Below are 21,561 nucleotides of genomic sequence, written 5' to 3'. Positions count from 1 at the left end.
TAATTGCCGTATGTGCGTATATCATTAGAAGGGAGTACCGTCTCGACGTTGCTAACGGAAAGTTGTTAAATATCAGCCGGTCTCTCAAAATATCAGTTTTTATTACTGCCCATTGAGTTGCGCTGGCGCATTAGTGTGAATTTTGACAAATGGCCGAAGGGACAATGTGTAAAATTCCTGAGCATTTTCGCGATCGTCATCCTGTTGCCAGGTGCAGCATGTCTTTCTAATTAGCATTACCAAAGTAGCCTATTCATTGACTTAGACTTGAACGCATGAACCGAGATATCACAGCTATCGTCTGTATTTGGATACACTAGAGTGGCGCATTTACAGAACATGTGTCTCCGTAGCTACAGTCAATGAGGAGCCAAAGGCTCGGCGATGTTACATACTTGCCATTTCATTGATCTCTTAAGATGAACTTGGCAACGAAGCCACAGAGAGAAAAGCTACAGTTTGGCTATGAAGTACTCTGTCGTATAGAGCTTGGGATTAACTTTAACAGTCAGTGGTTCTTTGTGATACATTCAAATCTCGGCACGCATTTGTTTTAACATCACGTCTCCATTGGCCTCTACACTTGAATATCTACCACGCCATATACCCTGTGCTGTATCCCTATAAATGTCCACACTGCGATCAAAGCGCAACGCTGTACTACGTGGTATAGGCTTGCGCAAGCACACCACTGCACGCACCCATAGCACACCCAACCACACGGCAATGGGAGGCAGCGAGTTCTGTCCAGCCCCAACTCGACGGACCAGATCAACCTGGTCAACTGAGGGATAAGGGCAGCTAAGGCAGCTGGACTCCTGTACTGAGGGGACCACCCGCTGCAGAGTGGAGAAGCTACCTACGCTAGAGTGCTCTTTTGTATAAAGTTTGTTCTCTCCCTCTTTTTCTGCGTTGGTGTGCAGCCGCCGCGGCCGGAGATCGCACCCGCGACCTTGAGGTCAGCATCATAACGTAATTCGGCCACATGACCGATGCGGCGAGTGCCTAGGTGCCTGTGTGGAACGTACATACCTCATTGGTGGTTGTTCACAGAGTCAGAAACAACTGTTAGCGCTGCGTACCACTGCAGTGGCATTTCAAGGTTGTCCGCAGCGAAGGACTCGCAAAGGCGGCCGAATCTTCAGCAGCCCAGCATATTAATTAACCACGCTTGTATTATCTGTAGAACCCTTAAAGCTTCCTACACTATCGCTTTTCCGTAGAATTTGTATACCCTCAAATCGAATGTGTTCGAACCACGTAAAAACAATGTGCTTCATATCGCAACATTTCCACGTGGTCTTCAGAGAGAATAATTAAAAGACGAACACCCTAATATTTGAAGTAGTGCCTAAAGCTGTCACTTTCTTTATTCACAACATACTTTACAAAGGATTGCGCTAAATGTACTTTAGTATCTTCTTCATTTCGTAAAAAAATAGCATCGAAATTAAAACTATCTTCGCCGACATTGCCATATGTGACGAAGGTGACTGTGAGAAGACAAAGCACTCTCCCTATGATAAAAAATGATAGAACACTACGACTCAGTCATGCACAGGACTTCGCCTCTTCAAGGCTGCATTTCAGACGGTCACGACAGCAAACACTGACAAGGCAGTTGGACCGTGTGTTAAATTACAGGTGCATAGGACATGCACAAATAAAACATTTAGGACCCTGTTTCTGGCAATAGAACGCTCACCGCACGAACAGCATGCTTGTTTCGTGCATGACGCTGAACATCACGAAGGCAAAAGTTCTGCATCGTGCGTTTGTAATGAAGTGCGTTCACTTTGCTTTTCGTCTTAAGCATTATGCCAACATCGCTGATTTTTGCCACGTGACTCCATAAGTATGACGCGGTTCTGTGGCGCACGTCGCTTTGCGGCCCAAAGTGTCATCCTAAGATTAGTTTAAGACTCGACTCCTTCGTACAATATCGATACATTTGTGTAAATACGAAAAAGTTACGACGTTGCAACAGCAAAACGCTCATGCTTCTCTTGAATTCTCGACTTCCCTCAGAGGTGCCCGTCCTTTTTGTACCTTGCACATAATTTATTTTCTGCAATGAAAACGATAGTAATATCGACATTGAAATGGAATAAGGCCTAGTATTATGAATGCTGTCATAAATACTGGACAGCTTTCCGAAATATCAGTTGGGACTCCAGCAGTTACTTTTTTCACCATGGATAGTGTGTGGATGTGGCATTATTGTACAGGAAATCCGGCTCCGGACATCAATACATTTCTTATCCTGCACTGAAAAGGAGTATTGATAAGGAGCGCTTGTGTTGTGCACTTCCCTTTTTTTGTCTCTTGTCTTTGCGTAGAGGTATCGTAACAAAGGAGTATTTTGTGGCCTCAGAAACATACTTGAGAAGAATACACATTTGTGTATGCTGAAAACGAAAACAGAATTTGTACATGACTTCCGGTTTTCATTATTCGAGTCTGCTACCCAGGTACAGACTCAAAAGCCAAAGTACTCGTATTTCTCCTTTCGGTGTCAGCCCCATCCCAACTAACTTCGAGTCGCTTTCCTAAACCGCACGTAACACACCTACGCGCGCCTTGGAATATACAAAACACCCTGCCTCCATGTGCGGCGCACAATCGGTGGAATAGGCTACATGCTCTGAACCGGTCAGAGACACGCCAGCTTAATCTATACCAGCACCTAAGCGCACACTCAGGCACGAATGTGGGTTCTCTGGAAAAGAAAACACTCACACATAGGCACAAACACTGCTATGCGCCATCGCGGCGCTGGCTGCCCTCGGTAGAAGAACAGGAAAAGAAATTCCCACAGCGTTCGCAAAACCACCATGCCGCAGGAAGCGAAGTCAATGCTGCAAGCACCACAATGAGAACAGTCTCCGCCGCCGCGCTGGGTTCTGTACAAATGGAGGTTGATCACATGGCTTCACCGTTGGTGTCCGGTGAGTGCTGCTTCGAGCACCCCAGAGGGCCCCGAGACCTAGGAGACCATCTTTTGTGTGCCTCGGGATGAGCGCGGCCCCCTATGCATTGCTACAGGTCACCGCACTGCTCGTCAAGGACAAGTTCTAGCACGGCAAAGTTCGCTCAGCGCTTAATGTGCACGCCACAGTCTCTAGTCGTTGGGCCAGCTGGAGCTCCTGGCACACCTCGTCATCTTCGAGGGCCTCCAGTATCTGATAGAAGTAAACAGAACAAAACACAATCAAATTTACCTCGCGGCACCGGCTGTGGGAAAATAACAGAGTGGCGGTTTTCGACCACGAAACATGGTACGAGAAATTCAGGTTCTCACGAGTTTAGGGTTTTCACAAAAGAGTGAATAAGGCCACAATAATTGGTGTTATACGCATTGACGTAGGTGTACACCGTGTACGGTGCAGTATTCTATATTTTGTGCATGGAACTAACATAACATATGGCCATAATGGTTTCATGGTCCCTATAAAATTTGTGTTACTGCAAATAAATGACCTAAATGTTATGTTCATCATACAAGCACCACATATACCAGCTGCCAAATGCCAGCTTACCGCAGCAGCTACCACCGCAATCAGTTGAGTGCACATGGGATTCATTGGTAGCATACATATAACAGGCAACATTTTTCTAGTATGGCAGACTTTCAAGTTGAAGAAAGGTTGTGTACCAAACAATTTAGAACATCAATCTTTGTCAGAAGTTTTTTTTCTAGAATAGCATACCATTAGTTATATTTAGGGCATTTACTTGCGATATTACGGGAGAAATGCAACAACTTGTAAGATACATGTATACATGAATACTGGGCTAAACCATGTAAGCAAAGCACTTTTCTCTACATGTTTAGACACTTCTGTCTATTCAATGAAGAATGGATGAAAGGGTGATCAGTCCGCGCTGGCCACGTCGACTTGAAAAATTCCAGAAAAAATATTTCGCTATTCAAGAAGTGTGCCGAGACGACTCAAGTAGCTTGAAGATGTACTTTTCTTTTTAATTTTTTATGTTAATAAGCATTTCTTTTGAGTGATCTCATTACTAATAGCACTTTAGCCCCCATGGAGATTGAGTGGCAGCAAGCACATGCATCCAACCTCTCCACTTGTTCCTCCAATGTCTATTTGGGGAATCAAGCGTGTTTTAGCAGCAAATTAACGAAGTCGCAGGTTCGCTGTTGGTTCATGGCTATCGAAGGTGCTGCGACTCCTTCTGGAAGCGTATACTCTGGCGCATGGTGATAATGTTGCCAACATGCACGACATAATTGCATATCTTGCTCATAATGAAAGGTACAAGTGGCGGAGGCCAATCATGGCTAGAAACTGCATGTCGACTTTTCAGTTTCTCAATAAATTCGCCCTTTCCCATATACACCTGAAGTCATTCAGTATATCTCCGTTGGCGCGGATGACAATACAACTTGTCATAGGACACAGTAGGTCTAATGTTAGCTAAAAGGCCGGAGAATTACAACGTACAATTTCCGGACACTGTGAAGTTGAAGCTTAAAGAAGGTCTTTGATAACACAGAGTTTCTGCTCTAGCTTTTCTTTCTTTTTTTTTGCAGCTGAAGGCGTTTTCTCTTTGTAGTAAGTTCGAGCTCAACTTTCCCCCGTTACCATGAACTATGCAAGCCGAATATTAGGGGGAGAAAAATAATACGGATGTTCGATCCGTGGAGTGCTACTTGACGAAGGCCATCAGGAGCTACTGTTTTTTGCTTCTGAAATTTTGACACCGAATGCGATTTTGCTTTAAGAAAACCTGCACCAGATGCCACACGTTGCAATCGCAAGCCGACCTAACAGCTTCCAACGGCCGAAACAGCCATGACAAACACATAAGGGTCGCCATGAAACTTGATTAAAATAAAAGCTCATATCACCCTGAAGACCCCCCTGAAGAGGACGTGATTTCGTTCTCTGAATTCCTTGTGCTTTTCATGCAAACTGCGACAGAGCACAGATAAACAGGCGCAGACATCTTGTGCTTATGTGTGTTCGTGACCGACATAATCGAGATTGGCAGCTTAACAGAAGAGCGAAACTCTTTCAATTCAGACACATTGTTGCCTTCTTTCGAAAGTGACGCAGTACAAAGGTGTCAGATATATAGTGAGAAAGAAATGAAGAGAGGTTAACTGGACTTTGCCCAGTTGAATACCGTACACGCGGGTGTGGGTGACATGAGTGTCAGACGGTAGACAAACTGCGCGTTGCTTAATGCATGTGTTAAATATAATCTGTTTACGCTTTCGGTGTCTGTCTCTCTTACCGAATCAAAGCTCTCCTTCATGACTTACCTGCTCGGAGTATTTTGTAACATAAATATACAATTCTTTCAAGGCATTCAGGACATCAACTTCCCCTGCATGCGCCTGTGTACGAAAGAAAAACAAGTTATGAGTAAACACGTTCACAGCCACTCACATGCAATGCGCGGGCGGACTACAGGGAGATATGAGCCCTTACCACAGACAACGCATGCATAGCAGATCGCATATCCTGGTCGGAAACTGGAGGCAACGCCGCGACATCCTGGTAGAACTTGCAGACAAGTCTTCGGTAACTTGGAATATCTCTTGCGAATAATAGTTTGTTGGATGGAGAATCCTGCAGAACGACAGACAGGAGACCTTACACGTTTGTATTGTATTTCAAAGTCAATGCCACTGAGTCTTCAGTGTAAAAAGCTTCTTAAAAACAGGCGCATTGGTAGAGTACAAAGTTACTTGTGACGTGGCCGAGTTGTCGACGCATAATGACATTATCGCCTTTTACTGTAACAACATCGCGAATGACGCGATAATTCAAGACCAAGGTAGGCAACACAGAGAGGAATGCATGTGTGAGCCTCACTCACGCATACATTCAAATATGCGGTGCTTTTCTTGCGCTGGATACGCTATGATTATCTGGGTTAAAAAGGTTTTACATTCACAATCTTTGATCAGAAATTTGGGTCGTCTTGCGCGGCCTCACTTATGTAGATTGGACATTTATTCGCATATTTCCAAAACAAAAATCGAAATATCTGTAATAAATATAGTCCGTATTTCGAATGAACGCAGGCAAAAATAGACATCGTGTACCTTTCCAAGTCTATGCTCTGTTGTTGAGCAGGCGTCCATGAATGTCTGTGCAATTACGGAAAGGCAAGCATCTAAAATTGGCGTCTTCTCAATGTCAAAAATGAAGTCGGGATTCTTGACTAGATTGACCCAGAATCGCAGAGGCAAGCTGAAAAACAGAAAAAGTGGTAACAGCAGAGAAAATTTACAATAATTTGCACTAGCAATCTTAAAATGTACATATCGGACAATGCATGTGTACTTGAACCTTAGGAGCAAGTTACAGCTAAAACCCAGTTGTCATATTTTTTGTTTACAGGCATATGAAGAGACGCAACACTCTGATAGGAAAACCTCGTTGAACAATAAAACTTGTTTCTGAGCTAGTTGGTTCATGACTTAAAAAGAACGGTTACGGCGCCAAGCAGACGAGGACGAAGTGAAACACAAACGACATATACGGGCGCCAACTTCCAACTGTTCATTCACTAGTTTCTGGTGAATAAACAGTTTCTATCAATCAGGTGATAGAAAAATGTGCGGAATATAACCAACCTTTATATATAGCTTTCATTGATTACGAGAAAGCGTTTGATTCATTCGAAACCTCAGCAGTCATGGAGGCATTGCGTAATCACGGTGTAGACAAACCGTATGTAAAAATACTGAAAGATATCTATAGCGGCTCCACAGCCACCGTAGTCCTCCATAAAGAAAGCAACAAAATCCCAATAAAGAAAGGCGTCAGGCAGGGAGATACGATCTCTCCTATGCTATTCACAGCGTGTTTACAGGAGGTATTCAGAGACCTGGATTGGGAAGAATTGGGGATAAGAGTTAATGGAGAATACCTTAGTAACTTGCGATTCGCTGATGATATTGCCTTGCTTAGTAACTGAGGGGACCAACTGCAATGCATGCTCACTGACCTGGAGAGGCAAAGCCGAAGGGTGGGTCTAAAAATTAATCTGCAGAAAACTAAAGTAATGTTTAACAGTCTCGGAAGGGAACAGCAGTTTACAATAGGTAGTGAGGCACTGGAAGTGGTAAGGGAATACATCTACTTAGGACAGGTAGTGACTGCGGATCCGGATCATGAGACTGAAATAATCAGAAGAATAAGAATGGGCTGGGGTGCGTTTGGCAGGCATTCTCAGATCATGAACAGCAGGTTGCCATTATCCCTCAAGAGAAAAGTTTTTAACAGCTGTGTCTTACCAGTACTCACGTACGGGGCAGAAACCTGGAGGCTTACGAAAAGGGTTCTACTTAAATTGAGGACGACGCAACGAGCTATGGAAAGAAGAATGATTGGTATAACGTTAAAGGACAAGAAAAGAGCAGATTGGGTGAGGGAACAAACGCGAGTTAATGATATCTTAGTTGAAATCAAGGAAAAGAAATGGGCATGGGCAGGACACGTAATGAGGAGGGAAGATAACCGATGGTCATTAAGAGTTACGGAATGGATTCCAAGGGAAGGAAAGCGTAGCAGAGGGCGGCAGAAAGGTAGGTGGGCGGATGAGATTAAGAAGTTTGCAGGGAAAACATGGCCACAATTAGTAAATGGCCGGGGTAGTTGGAGAAGTATGGGAGAGGCCTTTGCCCTGCAGTAGGCATAACCAGGCTGATGATGATGATGATGAAACAGTTGGAAGTTGGCGCCTGTATATGTCGGTTGTGTCTCACTTCGGCCTCGTCTGCTTAGCGCCGTAACCTTTGTTTTAAGTCGTTGGAGAAATTTAATTGAAACTTCTTACACTTAAAAAACATAGTTGGTTTCTGTAGTGGTCTGTTCTTGGTATGTTAGTCAGGATGCAAAATGACTATGAATTTTACACAAATCAAAAACCTTAAGGTAACTGAAACGTGAAGTTCACAAGTTAGCCTTAGGAGACGATTGCTCGCCCCCACGACAACACTTCCCACGTTACTGCGATTATAACTTGCACAATTTACTACGCGGACTTTAAAAATGTGTACCGCAGAATAAGGTGATACTTTCAAAAACCCACTCATGTGTTTTAAAGCAGGTCAATGTGACCACACTAGAGCAAATACGAGAGTTATATGCTATTTCGCCGAGCTTTTGGTGTAACAGCCCCTGCCACCTTTTTCCCTGGCCATTAAAACGCTTAAGAAAACCTAATTGATTGCACAACAAAATAGTTTGGGTGCTTTTGTAATGAATCTTAGAGATTAATTTGACCTTTCCTAAAATGCTACTTTTTCCTGTTGCGTGAAATTTCCAGCATGGAGTAAATAAACAGTGATTCAAGTAAATTCCATACTTGTGCCTGTGGTTTCTATACGTCTATGAGTAAAATCTGCAAGCCTTCATTACACTAAATGCCATTCAGACTCCAACCTGTTGCTCTTCCAGGCATGGCACACCTCCGCGTCGACTATGCCGTATGTGGACGCAGTTGTGTCCAAGAGGTCGAAGAGCCACTTGACGGCGCAAGGCAGTGCCTCGTTGACTGTTAAGATGTTGTGCAGGAAGTCATCGACAAACTTTTGTATGGTTCCCTGCACAAGATGTTTCACAGGTTGCCGTGAAATTGATTCCTTCCGTGTGCCTGATTTGCTTTATGTACTACTTAGGCAAACGAAAGGTGCGATTAACATCTCGAAGAAGATATTAGGAACAATTTACAATGTGCAAATATGTACAATTGACGTGTCAAGCCATGTTTAACTTATGTAATATATAGGGTGTACATTGTGTATCATAGGGCCCCGGTATTAAATACCTTATTGTAGGTTTAATGCCCGTTACCTCCATACCCTTTTAGAAACCACGAATACCATGGTAAGTAGAAAGCAATAACTTTATCTTGAAGGAAAAAATCTATGTCGTAAGCGAAATGGTATGGATGGCATATGATAAGTAGTAAAAATACGCAATGTCATTCTTTGAGGCACGATGCTCGTTGCTCTAATGAGATCACGATAATATTCAATACACGTGGATAAAAAACGCAGCGAGAGAGTTTCCCCTGAACTTCACATGTACATACATACTTTTGAAAATGCAAACTACAAGCTACAAGCGCGTAACTACACCTAACAAGATGCTACACATTAGGTGTAAACAGATTTAGCTTTGTGAAATCTACCGAAATGGTCTCTCTCGTGTAAGTTAACGAGAACACTTTTCTTTTTTTGCTATAGCTCATCAAACTAAAGATAGAGGAGCTGTAAGAGTATAGCTATAAAGTGTCTTCCTCACTTTGGTGTAAGTACTCATGCGCATTTTTCTGTGTGTTTTGATCTGTTTCCTTATGCGCGACTGTTATAGGTGGTTAGTGCACGGCATTAGAGAGAAGCATGTGCACAGTTTTCTTGTTCCTTATTTTTCGGCATTGTATAAGACGTAGAATGTGTAACAAGAGGTAGCTGCGGTGTTGTTGCGATATGCAATCATTAGTTCCATCCAATGACTGTTCATTTTGCTGCAAATATTCCCAAGCATCGCTTTTCCTGAGCGGTGACAACGTCTGCTTTGCTTCTATGTAATGCATTGTCATGTAGTAGTAAGCTTAATGTTCTGGCACTTTTGTATGTTATTTCCTAAATACTCTCATTTCGTCAGCGTTCTTCCCCATTTAAGGAGGATTTGCGTCCTTAATGTATCCAACACTACAGTCTTCCCTTTGGTCAACACAAATTGTTGGTGCGCGTGTCGTGTTTACCAGGCGGGAGGTAGGTATTAAAATAGATCAGCGTAGGTCAATTTACCAAGGCAGCATGAGAGTTTGGCTTACCGCTTCTCACCCTGTAAGAGAACGTGTTCAGTAGGAAGAAAATAAACGCAAAGAAAGGGGTGTTTTGAATCCTAATAATGAGTCAATGATGCAAAAGTTGCAATATATTGCATCACCATATTCAAATACCTTTGTGGACAGCAGCCTGGTGAGGAATATTTCCGGGATAGATTTGTGCCGCTGGTCCTGCTGCGACTCATGGCGATCATCGAGGGGTTTGACTAAGTGCCAGTACTTCGCGGTGCTGCCGTAGTGACCCTCGTAATTGTTGTTGCGTGCTGGTAGTGTGTTGATTGGTCCATATGTAGCCGTACCTTTGCATTCAAATAAAAATGTGACAATTTAGCTCCTAAATTAAAGTAGGAAAAGTTGCAGTCAAAATAGGCATGAAAGCTTAATATTATGACGCTTTCAGCTAACTATCGTGTAGCACAATTTAGATGGTCACAATCATAATGTATGTCGGCTGAGCAAGCTGCAAGTGGGACTTGCTTGGTGACTTATCACAGAAAAGAAAGAGTGCAAAAATGGGACAGCAGGTGGTGGCTTGGACGTCATTTCCATATAAACGTTACCGGTACAGGAGGCGGTGAGACATGCATCCATGAAGCGCTCGGGGTTTCAGAAAGATAACCTATTTTCCATTGTACTGTAATTAGCTTTTTCTAATTTCCGGCATGGTTGGTCTTAAAATATACAAAAGAAACATAAGTCCATGTGTACCTATGGTGGCACGATTATAACAGCTTTAGTTAGAACACTTTGAATACACGACTGGCACTGAAACTTCGTTTCCATGAAATATGACTTTGCAACACAACTTCTTGCTTCCACCCTCATCGCCGCAAAGAAAGAAAAGAAGCACTTAATGTCGTAATGACAACGGCTTTCGTGACAATAGACTTGAACAACAAAATCGACCGTTCCTACAACAGGCCTCTGATATATACTTGGGAAATTACTGTGTTACACACCGAACCCTCACGTTACACAGCTCGAATCCGTAACCCCGATTCCAACAACCTGAATCGAGTCACGACAATAACCTTTGCTGTCACGGCAAAGAATCAGGTTCTACTGCGTCAACTGGGCCTAGTATTGCTGTCCTGCTTTTCCTCTCTTCTATTTTTCACTAAGTACACTGTTTTCCTTGCTGCACGTTTCGTTTAGTACGCCACACTCCGCACTTGTGAGCTTGGCTTCTGCTATCGACTAAAGCTATGCGTATACAGGCGCGTAATCTCATTTCTTGCGCAATTTTGACGTTAATATGAACAGCAGCGACAACTTTCGAAAAGGTAATTAATTATTTAGGCGGGAAAACGAGGCACTTAAGACGAACACAAACGCAGTGTTGCGGCAGGGTGTCGCTGCATTCTCTCTCACTACAGCCAAGCAGCGTTGCTGAAGCTACAACAGCAGTCGAATTATCCGAGGCCGAATTCACGGCCCTATATGCACGTCATGGCCATTCAGAATCAGCCAGCGTCCGTTGATTAGAACTTGCGACAGTAAACACTTCATCGAGACCGACTGCTCTACTTAGCACATCGGTGACGCTGCTTTCAACAAGAGGCAATCCTCTTACTTTAGGTACGAGGTACATAGTACATGGTACAAGGTTTAGTTTCCTCCGGTCCCACTCATTCTTGTATTTTGCTTCTGCTGCTATCTGCCGTGACCATTGTATGACTTCAGCGTATAGCTGGAGTATAGCTGACTATTATCAGAAGAAAAGAATGGGTGTCAAGGCAATCTAACTGCATCCGATGAAGGCAGGAAATTGGGTTGTTTGAAGAAATTAAGGAATTCGTAGTCGTAGTATGTTGTCAGATGGCGGAAGACAAAGATTTCTTGAGATTGTTAGCAGAAGCCTTTGTCCTAGCGGTAGAGGGGGGGGAGGGGGGGCTATTTCGGACGCCATAAAAATCGCCATATTCTCCCCCTTGTTCGTTTACTGGGTGGCTACGCCTTAATTGACTCAAAATACTAGCATCGTGGCCTGTGCCCTACTCTGGAAATAAAATAGGAATTATTATTATTTTATTATTATCATTATTATTATTATTATTATTATTATTATTATTACTAGTAGTAGTTGTATAGTATCATTAAGTAGTTAGGGGGTTGATGCGATGTGTATTACTTGTCTGTGCCCTGTTATGTAATTTATCACGAAAATTTCTGCTGACGTTATTTTAGTCAAAGCACTGGTTTATAGGCAACCAAAGAATTCGAGCTACGTAGGTTCCTTGCCAACGTGGCCCTTCAGACAGCTTAGGCGCGGTCTCGCATCCATAACGCTGTGTGGTTTTTGTATGGGCGAGCTTCGACAGCGTGCGTGCCTCGGCATACGTATCGCCCCGCGCAGCCACGAAGGGCGAGCACTAAAACAAGGGGGGCGAGGAGGCGAGAGACAAAGGCTGCCGACATGGTCGGTGGTTACTGTTCTCGACAAGGCAGTGCAGAGAGCTTTGTGCGTGCACGGAGGCATTGAGACAAGAAGGCTAATCACTGCAGGGCGCGGTATCAGAGTAATAGAATTAACTGCATTGTATGATCGAAGAGTGACGAAAGGCAAACAGCTAAATTTATATGTTGAATTCAGCGGGCCAGAGCGAGATCAAACAGCCGCGTCTCTTGCAGGTGCCATTAGGCGCTTATGAAATGCGAACTGTGGGATACACAAGCGCTGCCTTGATTGTTTTTCTTTTGAGTAACTGCTGCTCGAGGAATTACTGGTGCCCAGTCACACAAAGAAATTTTCTCGTCGCTGTGTTTATCTGAAATGTAAAAGAGCATTGCGTGAAGGGATCGGTCCGCCCTCGTCGTTTTCTAGGTTTCTTTTAGTCCACCGTTCTGCGCTAAGTTACGATAGTTATACCCGGTAAGATGTGATGACTGATTGACGTTATGGGATCGTAATCGAATGCGCTGGAGGCGTCAGCGCCGGATATGGAGTGAATTCTACCATCCGAGGCAAATGCTGCTTAACTTAAGGGTGAAAGGTAATTTAACGTAGCTGCAAGCGTTTTATCGCCAACACACTCACCGTTCTTGCAGTAGCGCCTTTTCTTGTTGACAAGGCTCATGATGGCTGAATCATGTATGCCGTAGTGAGCCAACGTGTTCAGTTTCTGACATCCACTGACCGTCTTTGTAGTGAGGTCCTCGTCTTGAAGAATCAGGTGACCGCCTCTACCGTGCCGCCATTCTGTATGCAACAGCGCGGCTGAGTCGTTTTTTGCCAGTAACCGAGTTTCTAAGCAAACTTTTTGTCGGCATGCCAAAAGCAATCAATCAAAAATAGTTTCTCTTCCTAGATTAAAAATGTTACCCTTGTATTCAGTCGACGTAAGTATGCCAATAATAATAAAAGCACTAAATAATACTGCATTTAGCCTTAAAGGTATCTGATTAGCCACATGCAATGCCCCAGAAATCGCAATTTGGCCCAGGACCGCAAGATTGAGCTAACCCTGTAGTATGGCAATGAAAGCAAAATTCGCGTTTGTTTCAAAGATTGTTAAATTGTTTTTTCTCATATATTAAAAATTTTTTTCGGCTTCACATTCCTTTGTTAGCTACGCAGCACCGAATAGTTCCCTCATCAAGTTTCTTATCCAGTGTATCGCTATCTGACTTAATATACTGCTCTTCCATTAAATTGCTCTTGTCGGAGCTATTCCATATCAAAGGCTAGTGTCGCTCACTCACCGAGGTCAACCTCCGATATCAGCGGCCGCATTGAGCATGGAGTGTTCTTGTAGAGGGCGTCCAATACTTTGGCCTTCACTTGGCTGATTGTGTCGCAGTCGTTGACGCGACAAAAGACTTTTTCATCCTGGTCTTCTTGCACGACCTGAATGACCTTGATGAAGACACCAAGAAGGATTGCTTGTCGACAACTCGCACTTTCTGCGGACTTTCTAGTGCAAACGGATACCCCGCCCTGCACAAACATAGCGAACTTTTGCACAATGGGTGTCAAACGTCTATGAGGTGAGGAATGCGCGAAAAATCTCAATTTCCACAAGTCCGTGAGTTCAGAGTTGCAGACTATGTATAGCGCACGAGGTCAACGCACCAATGTAGCATTTCACGGACGGCATGACCAAACTGTGCGCAAGTTGATAATACTTTAGGAGAAAACTCTTCGTTTTTCACGACTTAAAAATCCTTTGACAAGCACTGCATGCTTCACTGTGTAACCTAATGGAGATCTGGTGCGTGAACTTGTAAACATAGTCGCAGCTCTCTTTTCCTGCGCTGTTGGCATGGTCATGCAACTTGCGTTCCCGACGCTATATCTATCCCGACCAACATGGACTCAATCTTACGGGTGAAATAGTATTCTCTCAACACTTTATTTTTATTCATTCCGTGACAGATTGTTCATTTTTAGTGGAGAAAATAAAGGCCAAACTTCCCGTCTTGGGTTGGAAGCCCAGGACGCAGTACCATATCGTCAGTGTGACGTCATGGTAGAGAAGGTATTTCTCTCATTTGGGCAGTTCTCTAGGAGGAAGGTCTCTAGAAAATTTGTAGGCAGAGTCTATGATTCCTTTAAACTGCAATGCACTCCTCATTAGCTGACAGAGCCGAGTTGATATTGTCAATGAAGTGGCGGCGAGCTGTTGCAGCCACTTCTGGGAGTTTGCTGGTGCTGCATCTTTTCTGGTTCACCAAGCCTTCCCTCGCGGTAAGAGTGGCCATCTTGCTGTCGCAGCAGCATACTTTCTAATGCACCTAATGCAGCATTTAGTGCTCATTTAGAAAACGTTATGAACCCCAAAAAACGGCTTTAGAGCGCGGTGATATAGAGAACAGGAGTGCTTGCTCACGGTGAACGGATATTCCTGTCGCGGACGCAGTAACTATCTCGCTCAGAGTGGACCACACGGCCTGTCACACAACAAAGAAAAGCAGACCGTGCGCGTACGACGGCACTGGAAAAGCTGCACGCTTTCTGACAGTCGCCTGTGAACTAATGTTTCCATTCGCATGGAAAACGGTCATATTTTGTGGCAAAAGCATCAAATAGTCCATTCGGTGAGAAAGCCGGCGTCTGTAGCAGAAAAACGGCACCTAAATTCCCATTGGCTGCGACGCCACGTGAAGTGCTCGCCTCGACGGAGCAGAGCGGGCGAAAGGTGACAGCTGCTGCTGCGCTGGCTGGCGTGCCAGGCGTCGCCTGAGGGGAGAGGGCATCGCCGCGACGCTACGTCACCCTCGCTCTCGGAGGCTTGTGTTATCCTTGCCTTCCTTGCCCGCGCAAGCTCTTGCCGGCGTTCTAGCTTGGCGTCGGTAATTGCTATCACGAAATTAATGTATGAGAAATAATAAATTCGAAGGTAAAAACGCTAGGGAAGTGACTATCGAACCTACGACCCCACGTTCAGAGGTTGAGTGTCTTGCCCACTTGGCTAAACCAGCGCCACATAGATAGCAGGCCTGTGCGTGCTGCTTCATGGCATCATATTACTTGGACCAAAATTTCCATTGCCAAGCCTGGCGCGACGAGAGCGGTGACGACAAAATCTCCGCAGTTAACTCGGGAGCGTCCCCACTAGATATTATGGCAGTCGGGCAAGGTAGCACGACGTCACGGATCGAAGTGCAGCGGCGTTATCTTATCGAGGAGGCGTTTGCCAAAAAGTCTTAGAGCTCTCGCTTCGCGCGAGGGGTTCATAACTCGAAGGACTGCTCAGCGGCGTTAAATTGAACATTAATGCTTTCGTATTCATAACTCATAAGTGCTAAAGCGTGCTCAAATTTTTTATTCTGCTCTCTAAATACACTCATATATCGCGTTTTTTTCTGCTAGACCGAAAAGCTATTCAGTAGAACATGAATTTCCTGGTTCATTGTACCGCAAGATATAGTGTTTTAGCCCACAGCAGCGCAGTATTTAAATAAATGATATGGGCATTTTATTCTTAAAGATATCGGTTTTTAAACGGCAGCCATTTATATATAATAGAAGGGTTGATTGTTGGGCTAGTTGAGTTTCCATGATTGAACTAGTAACTTAGCGCGAACTAGTAGAACTTACCGAACTAGTAACTTAGGAAGTGCCTCACCCACAACTTAGCGGGGAAGAGGTCACCGATTGGCGAAAAATACAGACCGGGGTATTCCCCCATTTAAATTTGCTAAACGCCATGCATCTCACTCGTTATAGGGCCAACTGTCCTTGGTGCGGTGGCATACCTAGCCTAATACATATAACCTGGGAGTGTACTAAGCACCCTCATAGGCGAAATACCAGCAACACAATGGAGCAGTGGGAGGCACAGCTCGCCCGCTCCGACCTGGCAGGGCAGACCTGGCGGCAGAGGCCAGTAGGGCCCTGGACTGAGAGGCTCCGACCACCCCTCCTCCAAATATTTGCCATTGCAACAACGTTTCTATTTCTATTTCCTGCGTAAAAACGAGCCTTTGGCCTTGGTTGTTAAAAGCGCCTAAAATCAAAGCAGGGGATGTAAAGTCTCCCTTATTGGAGGCAGGACCTAAAGGTTTTTAGGTATGTTGATGATATTTAGTGCTTTTAAGCAATAAGGGTGACTTTCCAAAATTGCAAGACATGAGGTCTTTCTCTCCTTCCAATAAACAGTTGTGAGTAGCGTTTGTCTTTGTCCACCTTTCTTGTCTCTGTGGTTTTTATTGCGCCAAGTCACTAGTTCAGTTTATATATAAATCTGACAATCAATAAATTCTCTTGATTGCTTCCGTGCATAGGTCAATTTACGTAGTCCGTGCGCAGGATTTGGCAGGAAATTCAATAAAAGACTGCACTCGCTAAACTCCTTTCATTCCGGCCGATTAGGGTCGCTAAAGTCTTGCCGTTAATAAACGTAACTCACCACTGTGGAGTACTCGATTTGCTCTCGGAGCAGCCGCTCTTCGGAGAGTGAATAACGAGCATCGTGGGTCACCGCGTCCACGGGGCCTTTCTCCACTTGGTGCTTGATCGCGCTAAACAGGAGGAATAGTGACCTTCCCGCGTGTTCCTGCAACAAGCACGAGAAAGACGTTAGGTCTCGCATCGCGATTTATCCCAACAACCTTAAAAACTGTTCGGCAGCAATTGGTTCGCATTTAATTTTTTTCCCTCCGGAATTTTGCTCTTCGACGATAATTGGCTCATTTTGTGGTCGGGAATAAGAATTTCTGAAGAAACAACATTATTTGGTATGTACACACGAACATCTTCATTTGCCTGCCTCAGAAAGCCGATATGAACGCTAACGTGTCTGGCCGTGTGCATCCCGTTCTCCTCGGTTAGAACAAACTTGTTCTGGTCAAAGGACATGCTTTTCTTGAAGTTGCACGTCTTTCAATATGTCAGTGGTTGCATAAGCCTTTTAAAGGCAATGTTCTATTGGTATACAGAAGACAAAAATTATTCATCGTATTCAGGATTATAAGATTGCATTAAAATAGCACATGTAACAAAAAATAAGCCGCTTCGCATGCCCCATATCCGCACCCCCAGAGGTCTATATTTCGCTTTATAGATATATAGGCGTAACCCCACTGCGTTCTTTTGCTTTCGTACCTTTATGTAACCATACATGCACAGCGCCATCCAGTTTGTAAGCATCTTTTCGACGACGGATTCAGTCCTGAAAGAAGGAAAAGAAAAGAGGCGCGTTTTAGAACATACTGCGAGGCGTACGCTTGGCGTAGCGCTATATAAAATGCACGTTGTTATAGCGTTTATCAGGTTTGTTTGATCGCTGCGAACATAAACGTATCTACACCTTCATGTACGCGAGCGCATTTGCCAGTGTGCTTGACGAAAGGGCAAATTACTACAGTTTATTAGTTCACTCACCTTCTGAGCATTAGTTGAGGATGCTTTGTGCCAACGTACTTTTCCACAAGCCGGATTAAGAGCTCTCGCAATATGCTGCAAGAGGAGTTGTATGTGTATTAGGACAAAACAGCTAATTCGAACCTACCAAAGTCCCTATCATTAGACTTGAGTCAATGAAGTAAACCATGTTGAAATTGGTTGTATGTCTACAATACCTATACATGGACATTACTACTTGTGTTTACTCACTCTGTGGCGTATTCCATTTTGTCGAGCAAAATGATCATGAGCAGCGATGCTACGTTCACTCTGAAAATAATTAGTAGACGTCAAAATTTGGTTTTCTGAAATTTAAGTGCGTTTTCCAGTGATGATCAGACAACGACAAAGCCTGCAAAAATCACACAATGACACTTACTTGTCCCTGATGCTGAAAGTGTTCTGGTTTTCTAGAGTGTCAATGAATGTCAGTAGAAAGTTCTTGTTGTTGATAAGCATCTCAAAATTTGTCATCGCCACCTCGTAGTTGTTGTAAGGGCCGTTGATTTGCTGCGAAAGGAATGTTCCATTTAGTAAAAGAGCAAGAACTAATTAGAAAAACTTAGAGCGCTATAAACACAGGACGTAGGAAAGGAACACATACAACATGCGCTCTGGTGGTGTATGCGTGGTGTGTTGCTTTTCTACGTCCTGTGTGTTTATAGCGCTCTAAGTTTTTCTAATAATGCGTTACCAACTAGCCCACCTATCTGTCCTTTTTGATGAGCAAGAGCTAAATTCTTTCGTAAAGACAGTTATCTTTTAGACTAGCACATTTGGGCATCTTAACGCTGCAATATATGCGAGTATTATAGTGCAGGAATCTTTAAGGTGCGTTTGCAGGATTGCCATTTTTAGCATGATAGCTTAGTTAATATGTAGTGTTCCAGATGAACGTACAGTCATTGTAAGTATTTATTTATTTATTTATTTATCATACCCATTGGGCCATTACGGCATTATAGAGGGCAGTGGTTACAAGCAAAACGGGTAAATTCAACAAACAGGAGTTACTAGTGCAGAAAATTATATATATATATACAAAGCTATTTAACAAATGGCACCTGGATATACAATGTTAGCTATGGCGTTTGTGAGTACAGGTTGAACAATGTGAAGAAAAAGGTTCCTAGTCATAAAGTGCTAGCTATGGCATTCTTGAATAATTGGTGATCTGCGATAGTGGCCATCGGGGCGGGGAGGCGATTCTACTCATTGGAAGTGCGTGGTACAAATGACTGCAAAAAAGCGTTAGATCTGCAAAATGAAATGCCGACCTTATGAATGTGATCTAGTCTGGGCGATACATACGGAGGTGGAGAAATAGGTTTGTTGCCTAGCAGCGGGTGATGAAATAATTTATGAAAAAGGCACAAACGGAACATTTTTCGACGTGATGACAAGGACGGTAGGTTAAGGCTAGATTTCATGGCACTGATACTCGCGGTTCTATTATAGTTAGAAAGAATGAAACCAGTAGAGTTATTCTGAACCATTTCCTGTGAGTGCATTAGGTTTGGTTGACCTGGATCCCAGATTGAAGCAGCATACTCAAGTTTAGGTCGTATTAGAGTTGTACAGAGGATTAATTTTAAAGAAGAACGTGCTTTGGAAAAGTTGCGCCATAAGTAACCTAGCGTTCTGTTAGCCTTACTTATTATATGGGTGATGTGGGTATTCCAAGTAAGATCAGAGGTGATGTGAAGGCCAAGGTACTTGTAAGTTGTTACCAATTCTAATGGAGCCTTATTAAGGGAGTACACAGGTGGTTCACTGGTAGTTAGAGATACACGCATGAATTTACACTTGTTAACATTTAGTTCCATTAACCATAAATCGCACCATGCAGAAACAGCGTTAAGGTCAGCTTGAAGCCTGGTTACATCCTCGTCGCGAGTTATTTCGGTGTAAATTACGCAGTCGTCAGCAAATAGGTGAATTTCAGATGAAGCACAGGAAGGTAAGTCGTTAATATATATGAGAAATAGGAGGGGTCCAAGCACGGAGCCTTGTGGTACACCTGAATAAACAGGACTAAGATTAGAGGTTACTTTGTTAGCTGAAACAAACTCTGAACGGTTAGTGAGGAAAACCTCAAGCCAGTACAAAATTTTAGGGTCAAGGTTTAGTTGTTGCAGTTTGTAGATTAATAAGCAGTGGCACACTTTATCGAACGCTTTTGCGAAGTCCCAAAAAATTAGATCTGCAACTGAAGAGTGGTCAAGCAATAGGTTTAGTTTATGCGTGAGTGATACTAGTTGGGTGTCACATGAATATGTTTTGCGGAAGCCGTGTTGAAACTCAGAAAAAGTTAATAAGTGTAAGTATATCTCAAGTATATAAAATAAAAAAAATCGATGACAACAGAAACTAAAGACCAAAACCGAACAAAGAAAGTGTGTTGCTCTGGCAAGCCAATGCCGTATCTTCACAAATATAGTATGACCACGCACATTACAGAGAACTTCTGCCGTCCGATTGCACACATTGAGAATGCAGGAGCACCAGCTCGTCTACATCCAACGAGCGGCGCCAACTTTCCCGCATAGGTGGCGCGAGCAGTCCTCACGCTGCCACGTAGCACAATACTGCCTCGTGCCAAGGCCGAAGCAAGCAAAACAATTCTGCACGCTTTTCAGGCACTGCGCTGTGATTAAGCTTCATAAGGTATAAACTAGACTATTTTGAGCCCCATATCGACACCACATTACACTTCAGTCTGTAACCCATACTTCCAGATCTGCGCCGCCATACTGTTCAATCTCAAACAGGCTTGTCGTTCGATCGGTCCAGTCACTTTAGCTTAAATAACATGACGCCACCATAGATAAGTCACTGGAATAATATCTGTTGGTATTAAACGATCAGGCAAGGTGGCACACGCATTAGACTAACATAAGCAGATAAGTTTTAGTCAAGTTGTAATTATGCTGCAAAAGGAAGTTCTGAATTATGAGTAAACAATGACCGAATCTAATCGTAACCACCTGTCACGGGAGTAAAGTTCTACGTTTCCGTTCATAACGTTCCTTTCGCACTTACTTTGACCTCCTGCAAGATCGGACTATTTGGTACACCCGGGAAGAACACTTTCATAATGTACGCCTTGTGGTCAAGGGTCGGTATCCCCGTCGCTTGAATGTCGTTGTTGAGGTCCGTCATATCAGTCTGTAGTTCCGCAAACGCTGCGCAAAATACACAAGCAATGAAAAACTGGTCACTACAACTTTCACATGTCCTATGCATATTCTATCTACTCATATGGCGACAAAATGGCCAAGACAGAAACAGAAGAACAGAATCACAATATCACATGTGCGTCTCTTTTACTTACACTTGCTCTATGAAGCTCTCCTTATAGATGCGTACATTTAGCCAGTAAAGCCAACATGGCTTTAACAGCTATTGCCTTTAATGGCTGTTGTTGCCTGGCTATAACATGGCTTTAACGGCTGTTGCTGCAAGAAGCACGACTTAATTTCGATTCTACTTTTTTGTAGATTTATATTAAATCACTCGCCTTCCATTAGCCACGGTAGCCAAATTATTGTGGTTACTATATACTCGCACATCTATAATTTAGGTGATGCTTAGGAAAAGTCTATTAGCGCTCCTTGTTCTTTATTAAGATTTCTTACGTCAAGATATGCGTGTTTTTAGAAAATGCGCCGTGATTTCAACGGGAAGAAGCACGGCTGTAATAATATTGAATTGTAACTGAAGTGTGTAGTAAAAAAGGCGCAAGTTATTGGTGAAGTCATTGCAAAGTGATGTGGAAGTAGGAAGCACTGCATTTCTATTTCTAGCATTAGTTCCTAGTCTATTGTTCGTAAAAACTCTGCTGCTTAGTAGTTTAAGTATCAGGAGGCGTGGTA

At 43.6% G+C, this 21,561-nt stretch overlaps 1 protein-coding gene across 4 annotated transcripts in view; it reads right to left on the bottom strand.

The window, feature by feature from the left end:
• Window positions 1–1,336: 1,336 nt before the first annotated feature.
• LOC126521224 (plexin-B-like) overlaps window positions 1,337–21,561 on the bottom strand; it is a 487,065-nt gene continuing 466,840 nt past the window's right edge. For all 4 annotated transcript variants that reach the window (XM_055065821.2, XM_055065820.2, XM_055065822.2 and 1 more), the window contains 14 exons: window positions 20,729–20,871; window positions 18,066–18,196; window positions 17,897–17,956; window positions 17,666–17,740; window positions 17,387–17,453; window positions 16,692–16,838; window positions 13,543–13,696; window positions 12,878–13,039; window positions 9,955–10,139; window positions 8,427–8,587; window positions 6,080–6,227; window positions 5,460–5,600; window positions 5,291–5,365; window positions 1,337–3,182 (listed from right to left, as the gene is read on the bottom strand). In XM_055065821.2, the coding sequence (XP_054921796.1) occupies window positions 3,075–3,182; window positions 5,291–5,365; window positions 5,460–5,600; window positions 6,080–6,227; window positions 8,427–8,587; window positions 9,955–10,139; window positions 12,878–13,039; window positions 13,543–13,696; window positions 16,692–16,838; window positions 17,387–17,453; window positions 17,666–17,740; window positions 17,897–17,956; window positions 18,066–18,196; window positions 20,729–20,871 (1,757 nt within the window). In that variant the 3' untranslated portion in view covers window positions 1,337–3,074. The remainder of the gene's footprint in view (window positions 3,183–5,290; window positions 5,366–5,459; window positions 5,601–6,079; window positions 6,228–8,426; window positions 8,588–9,954; window positions 10,140–12,877; window positions 13,040–13,542; window positions 13,697–16,691; window positions 16,839–17,386; window positions 17,454–17,665; window positions 17,741–17,896; window positions 17,957–18,065; window positions 18,197–20,728; window positions 20,872–21,561) is intronic.

Source organism: Dermacentor andersoni, chromosome 6, assembly GCF_023375885.2.
Source record: "Dermacentor andersoni chromosome 6, qqDerAnde1_hic_scaffold, whole genome shotgun sequence".
NCBI classification, from domain to species: domain Eukaryota; kingdom Metazoa; phylum Arthropoda; class Arachnida; order Ixodida; family Ixodidae; genus Dermacentor; species Dermacentor andersoni.
The sequence above is the reverse complement of the archived record's forward strand: the minus strand, read 5'-3'. Positions and strand labels throughout refer to the sequence as shown.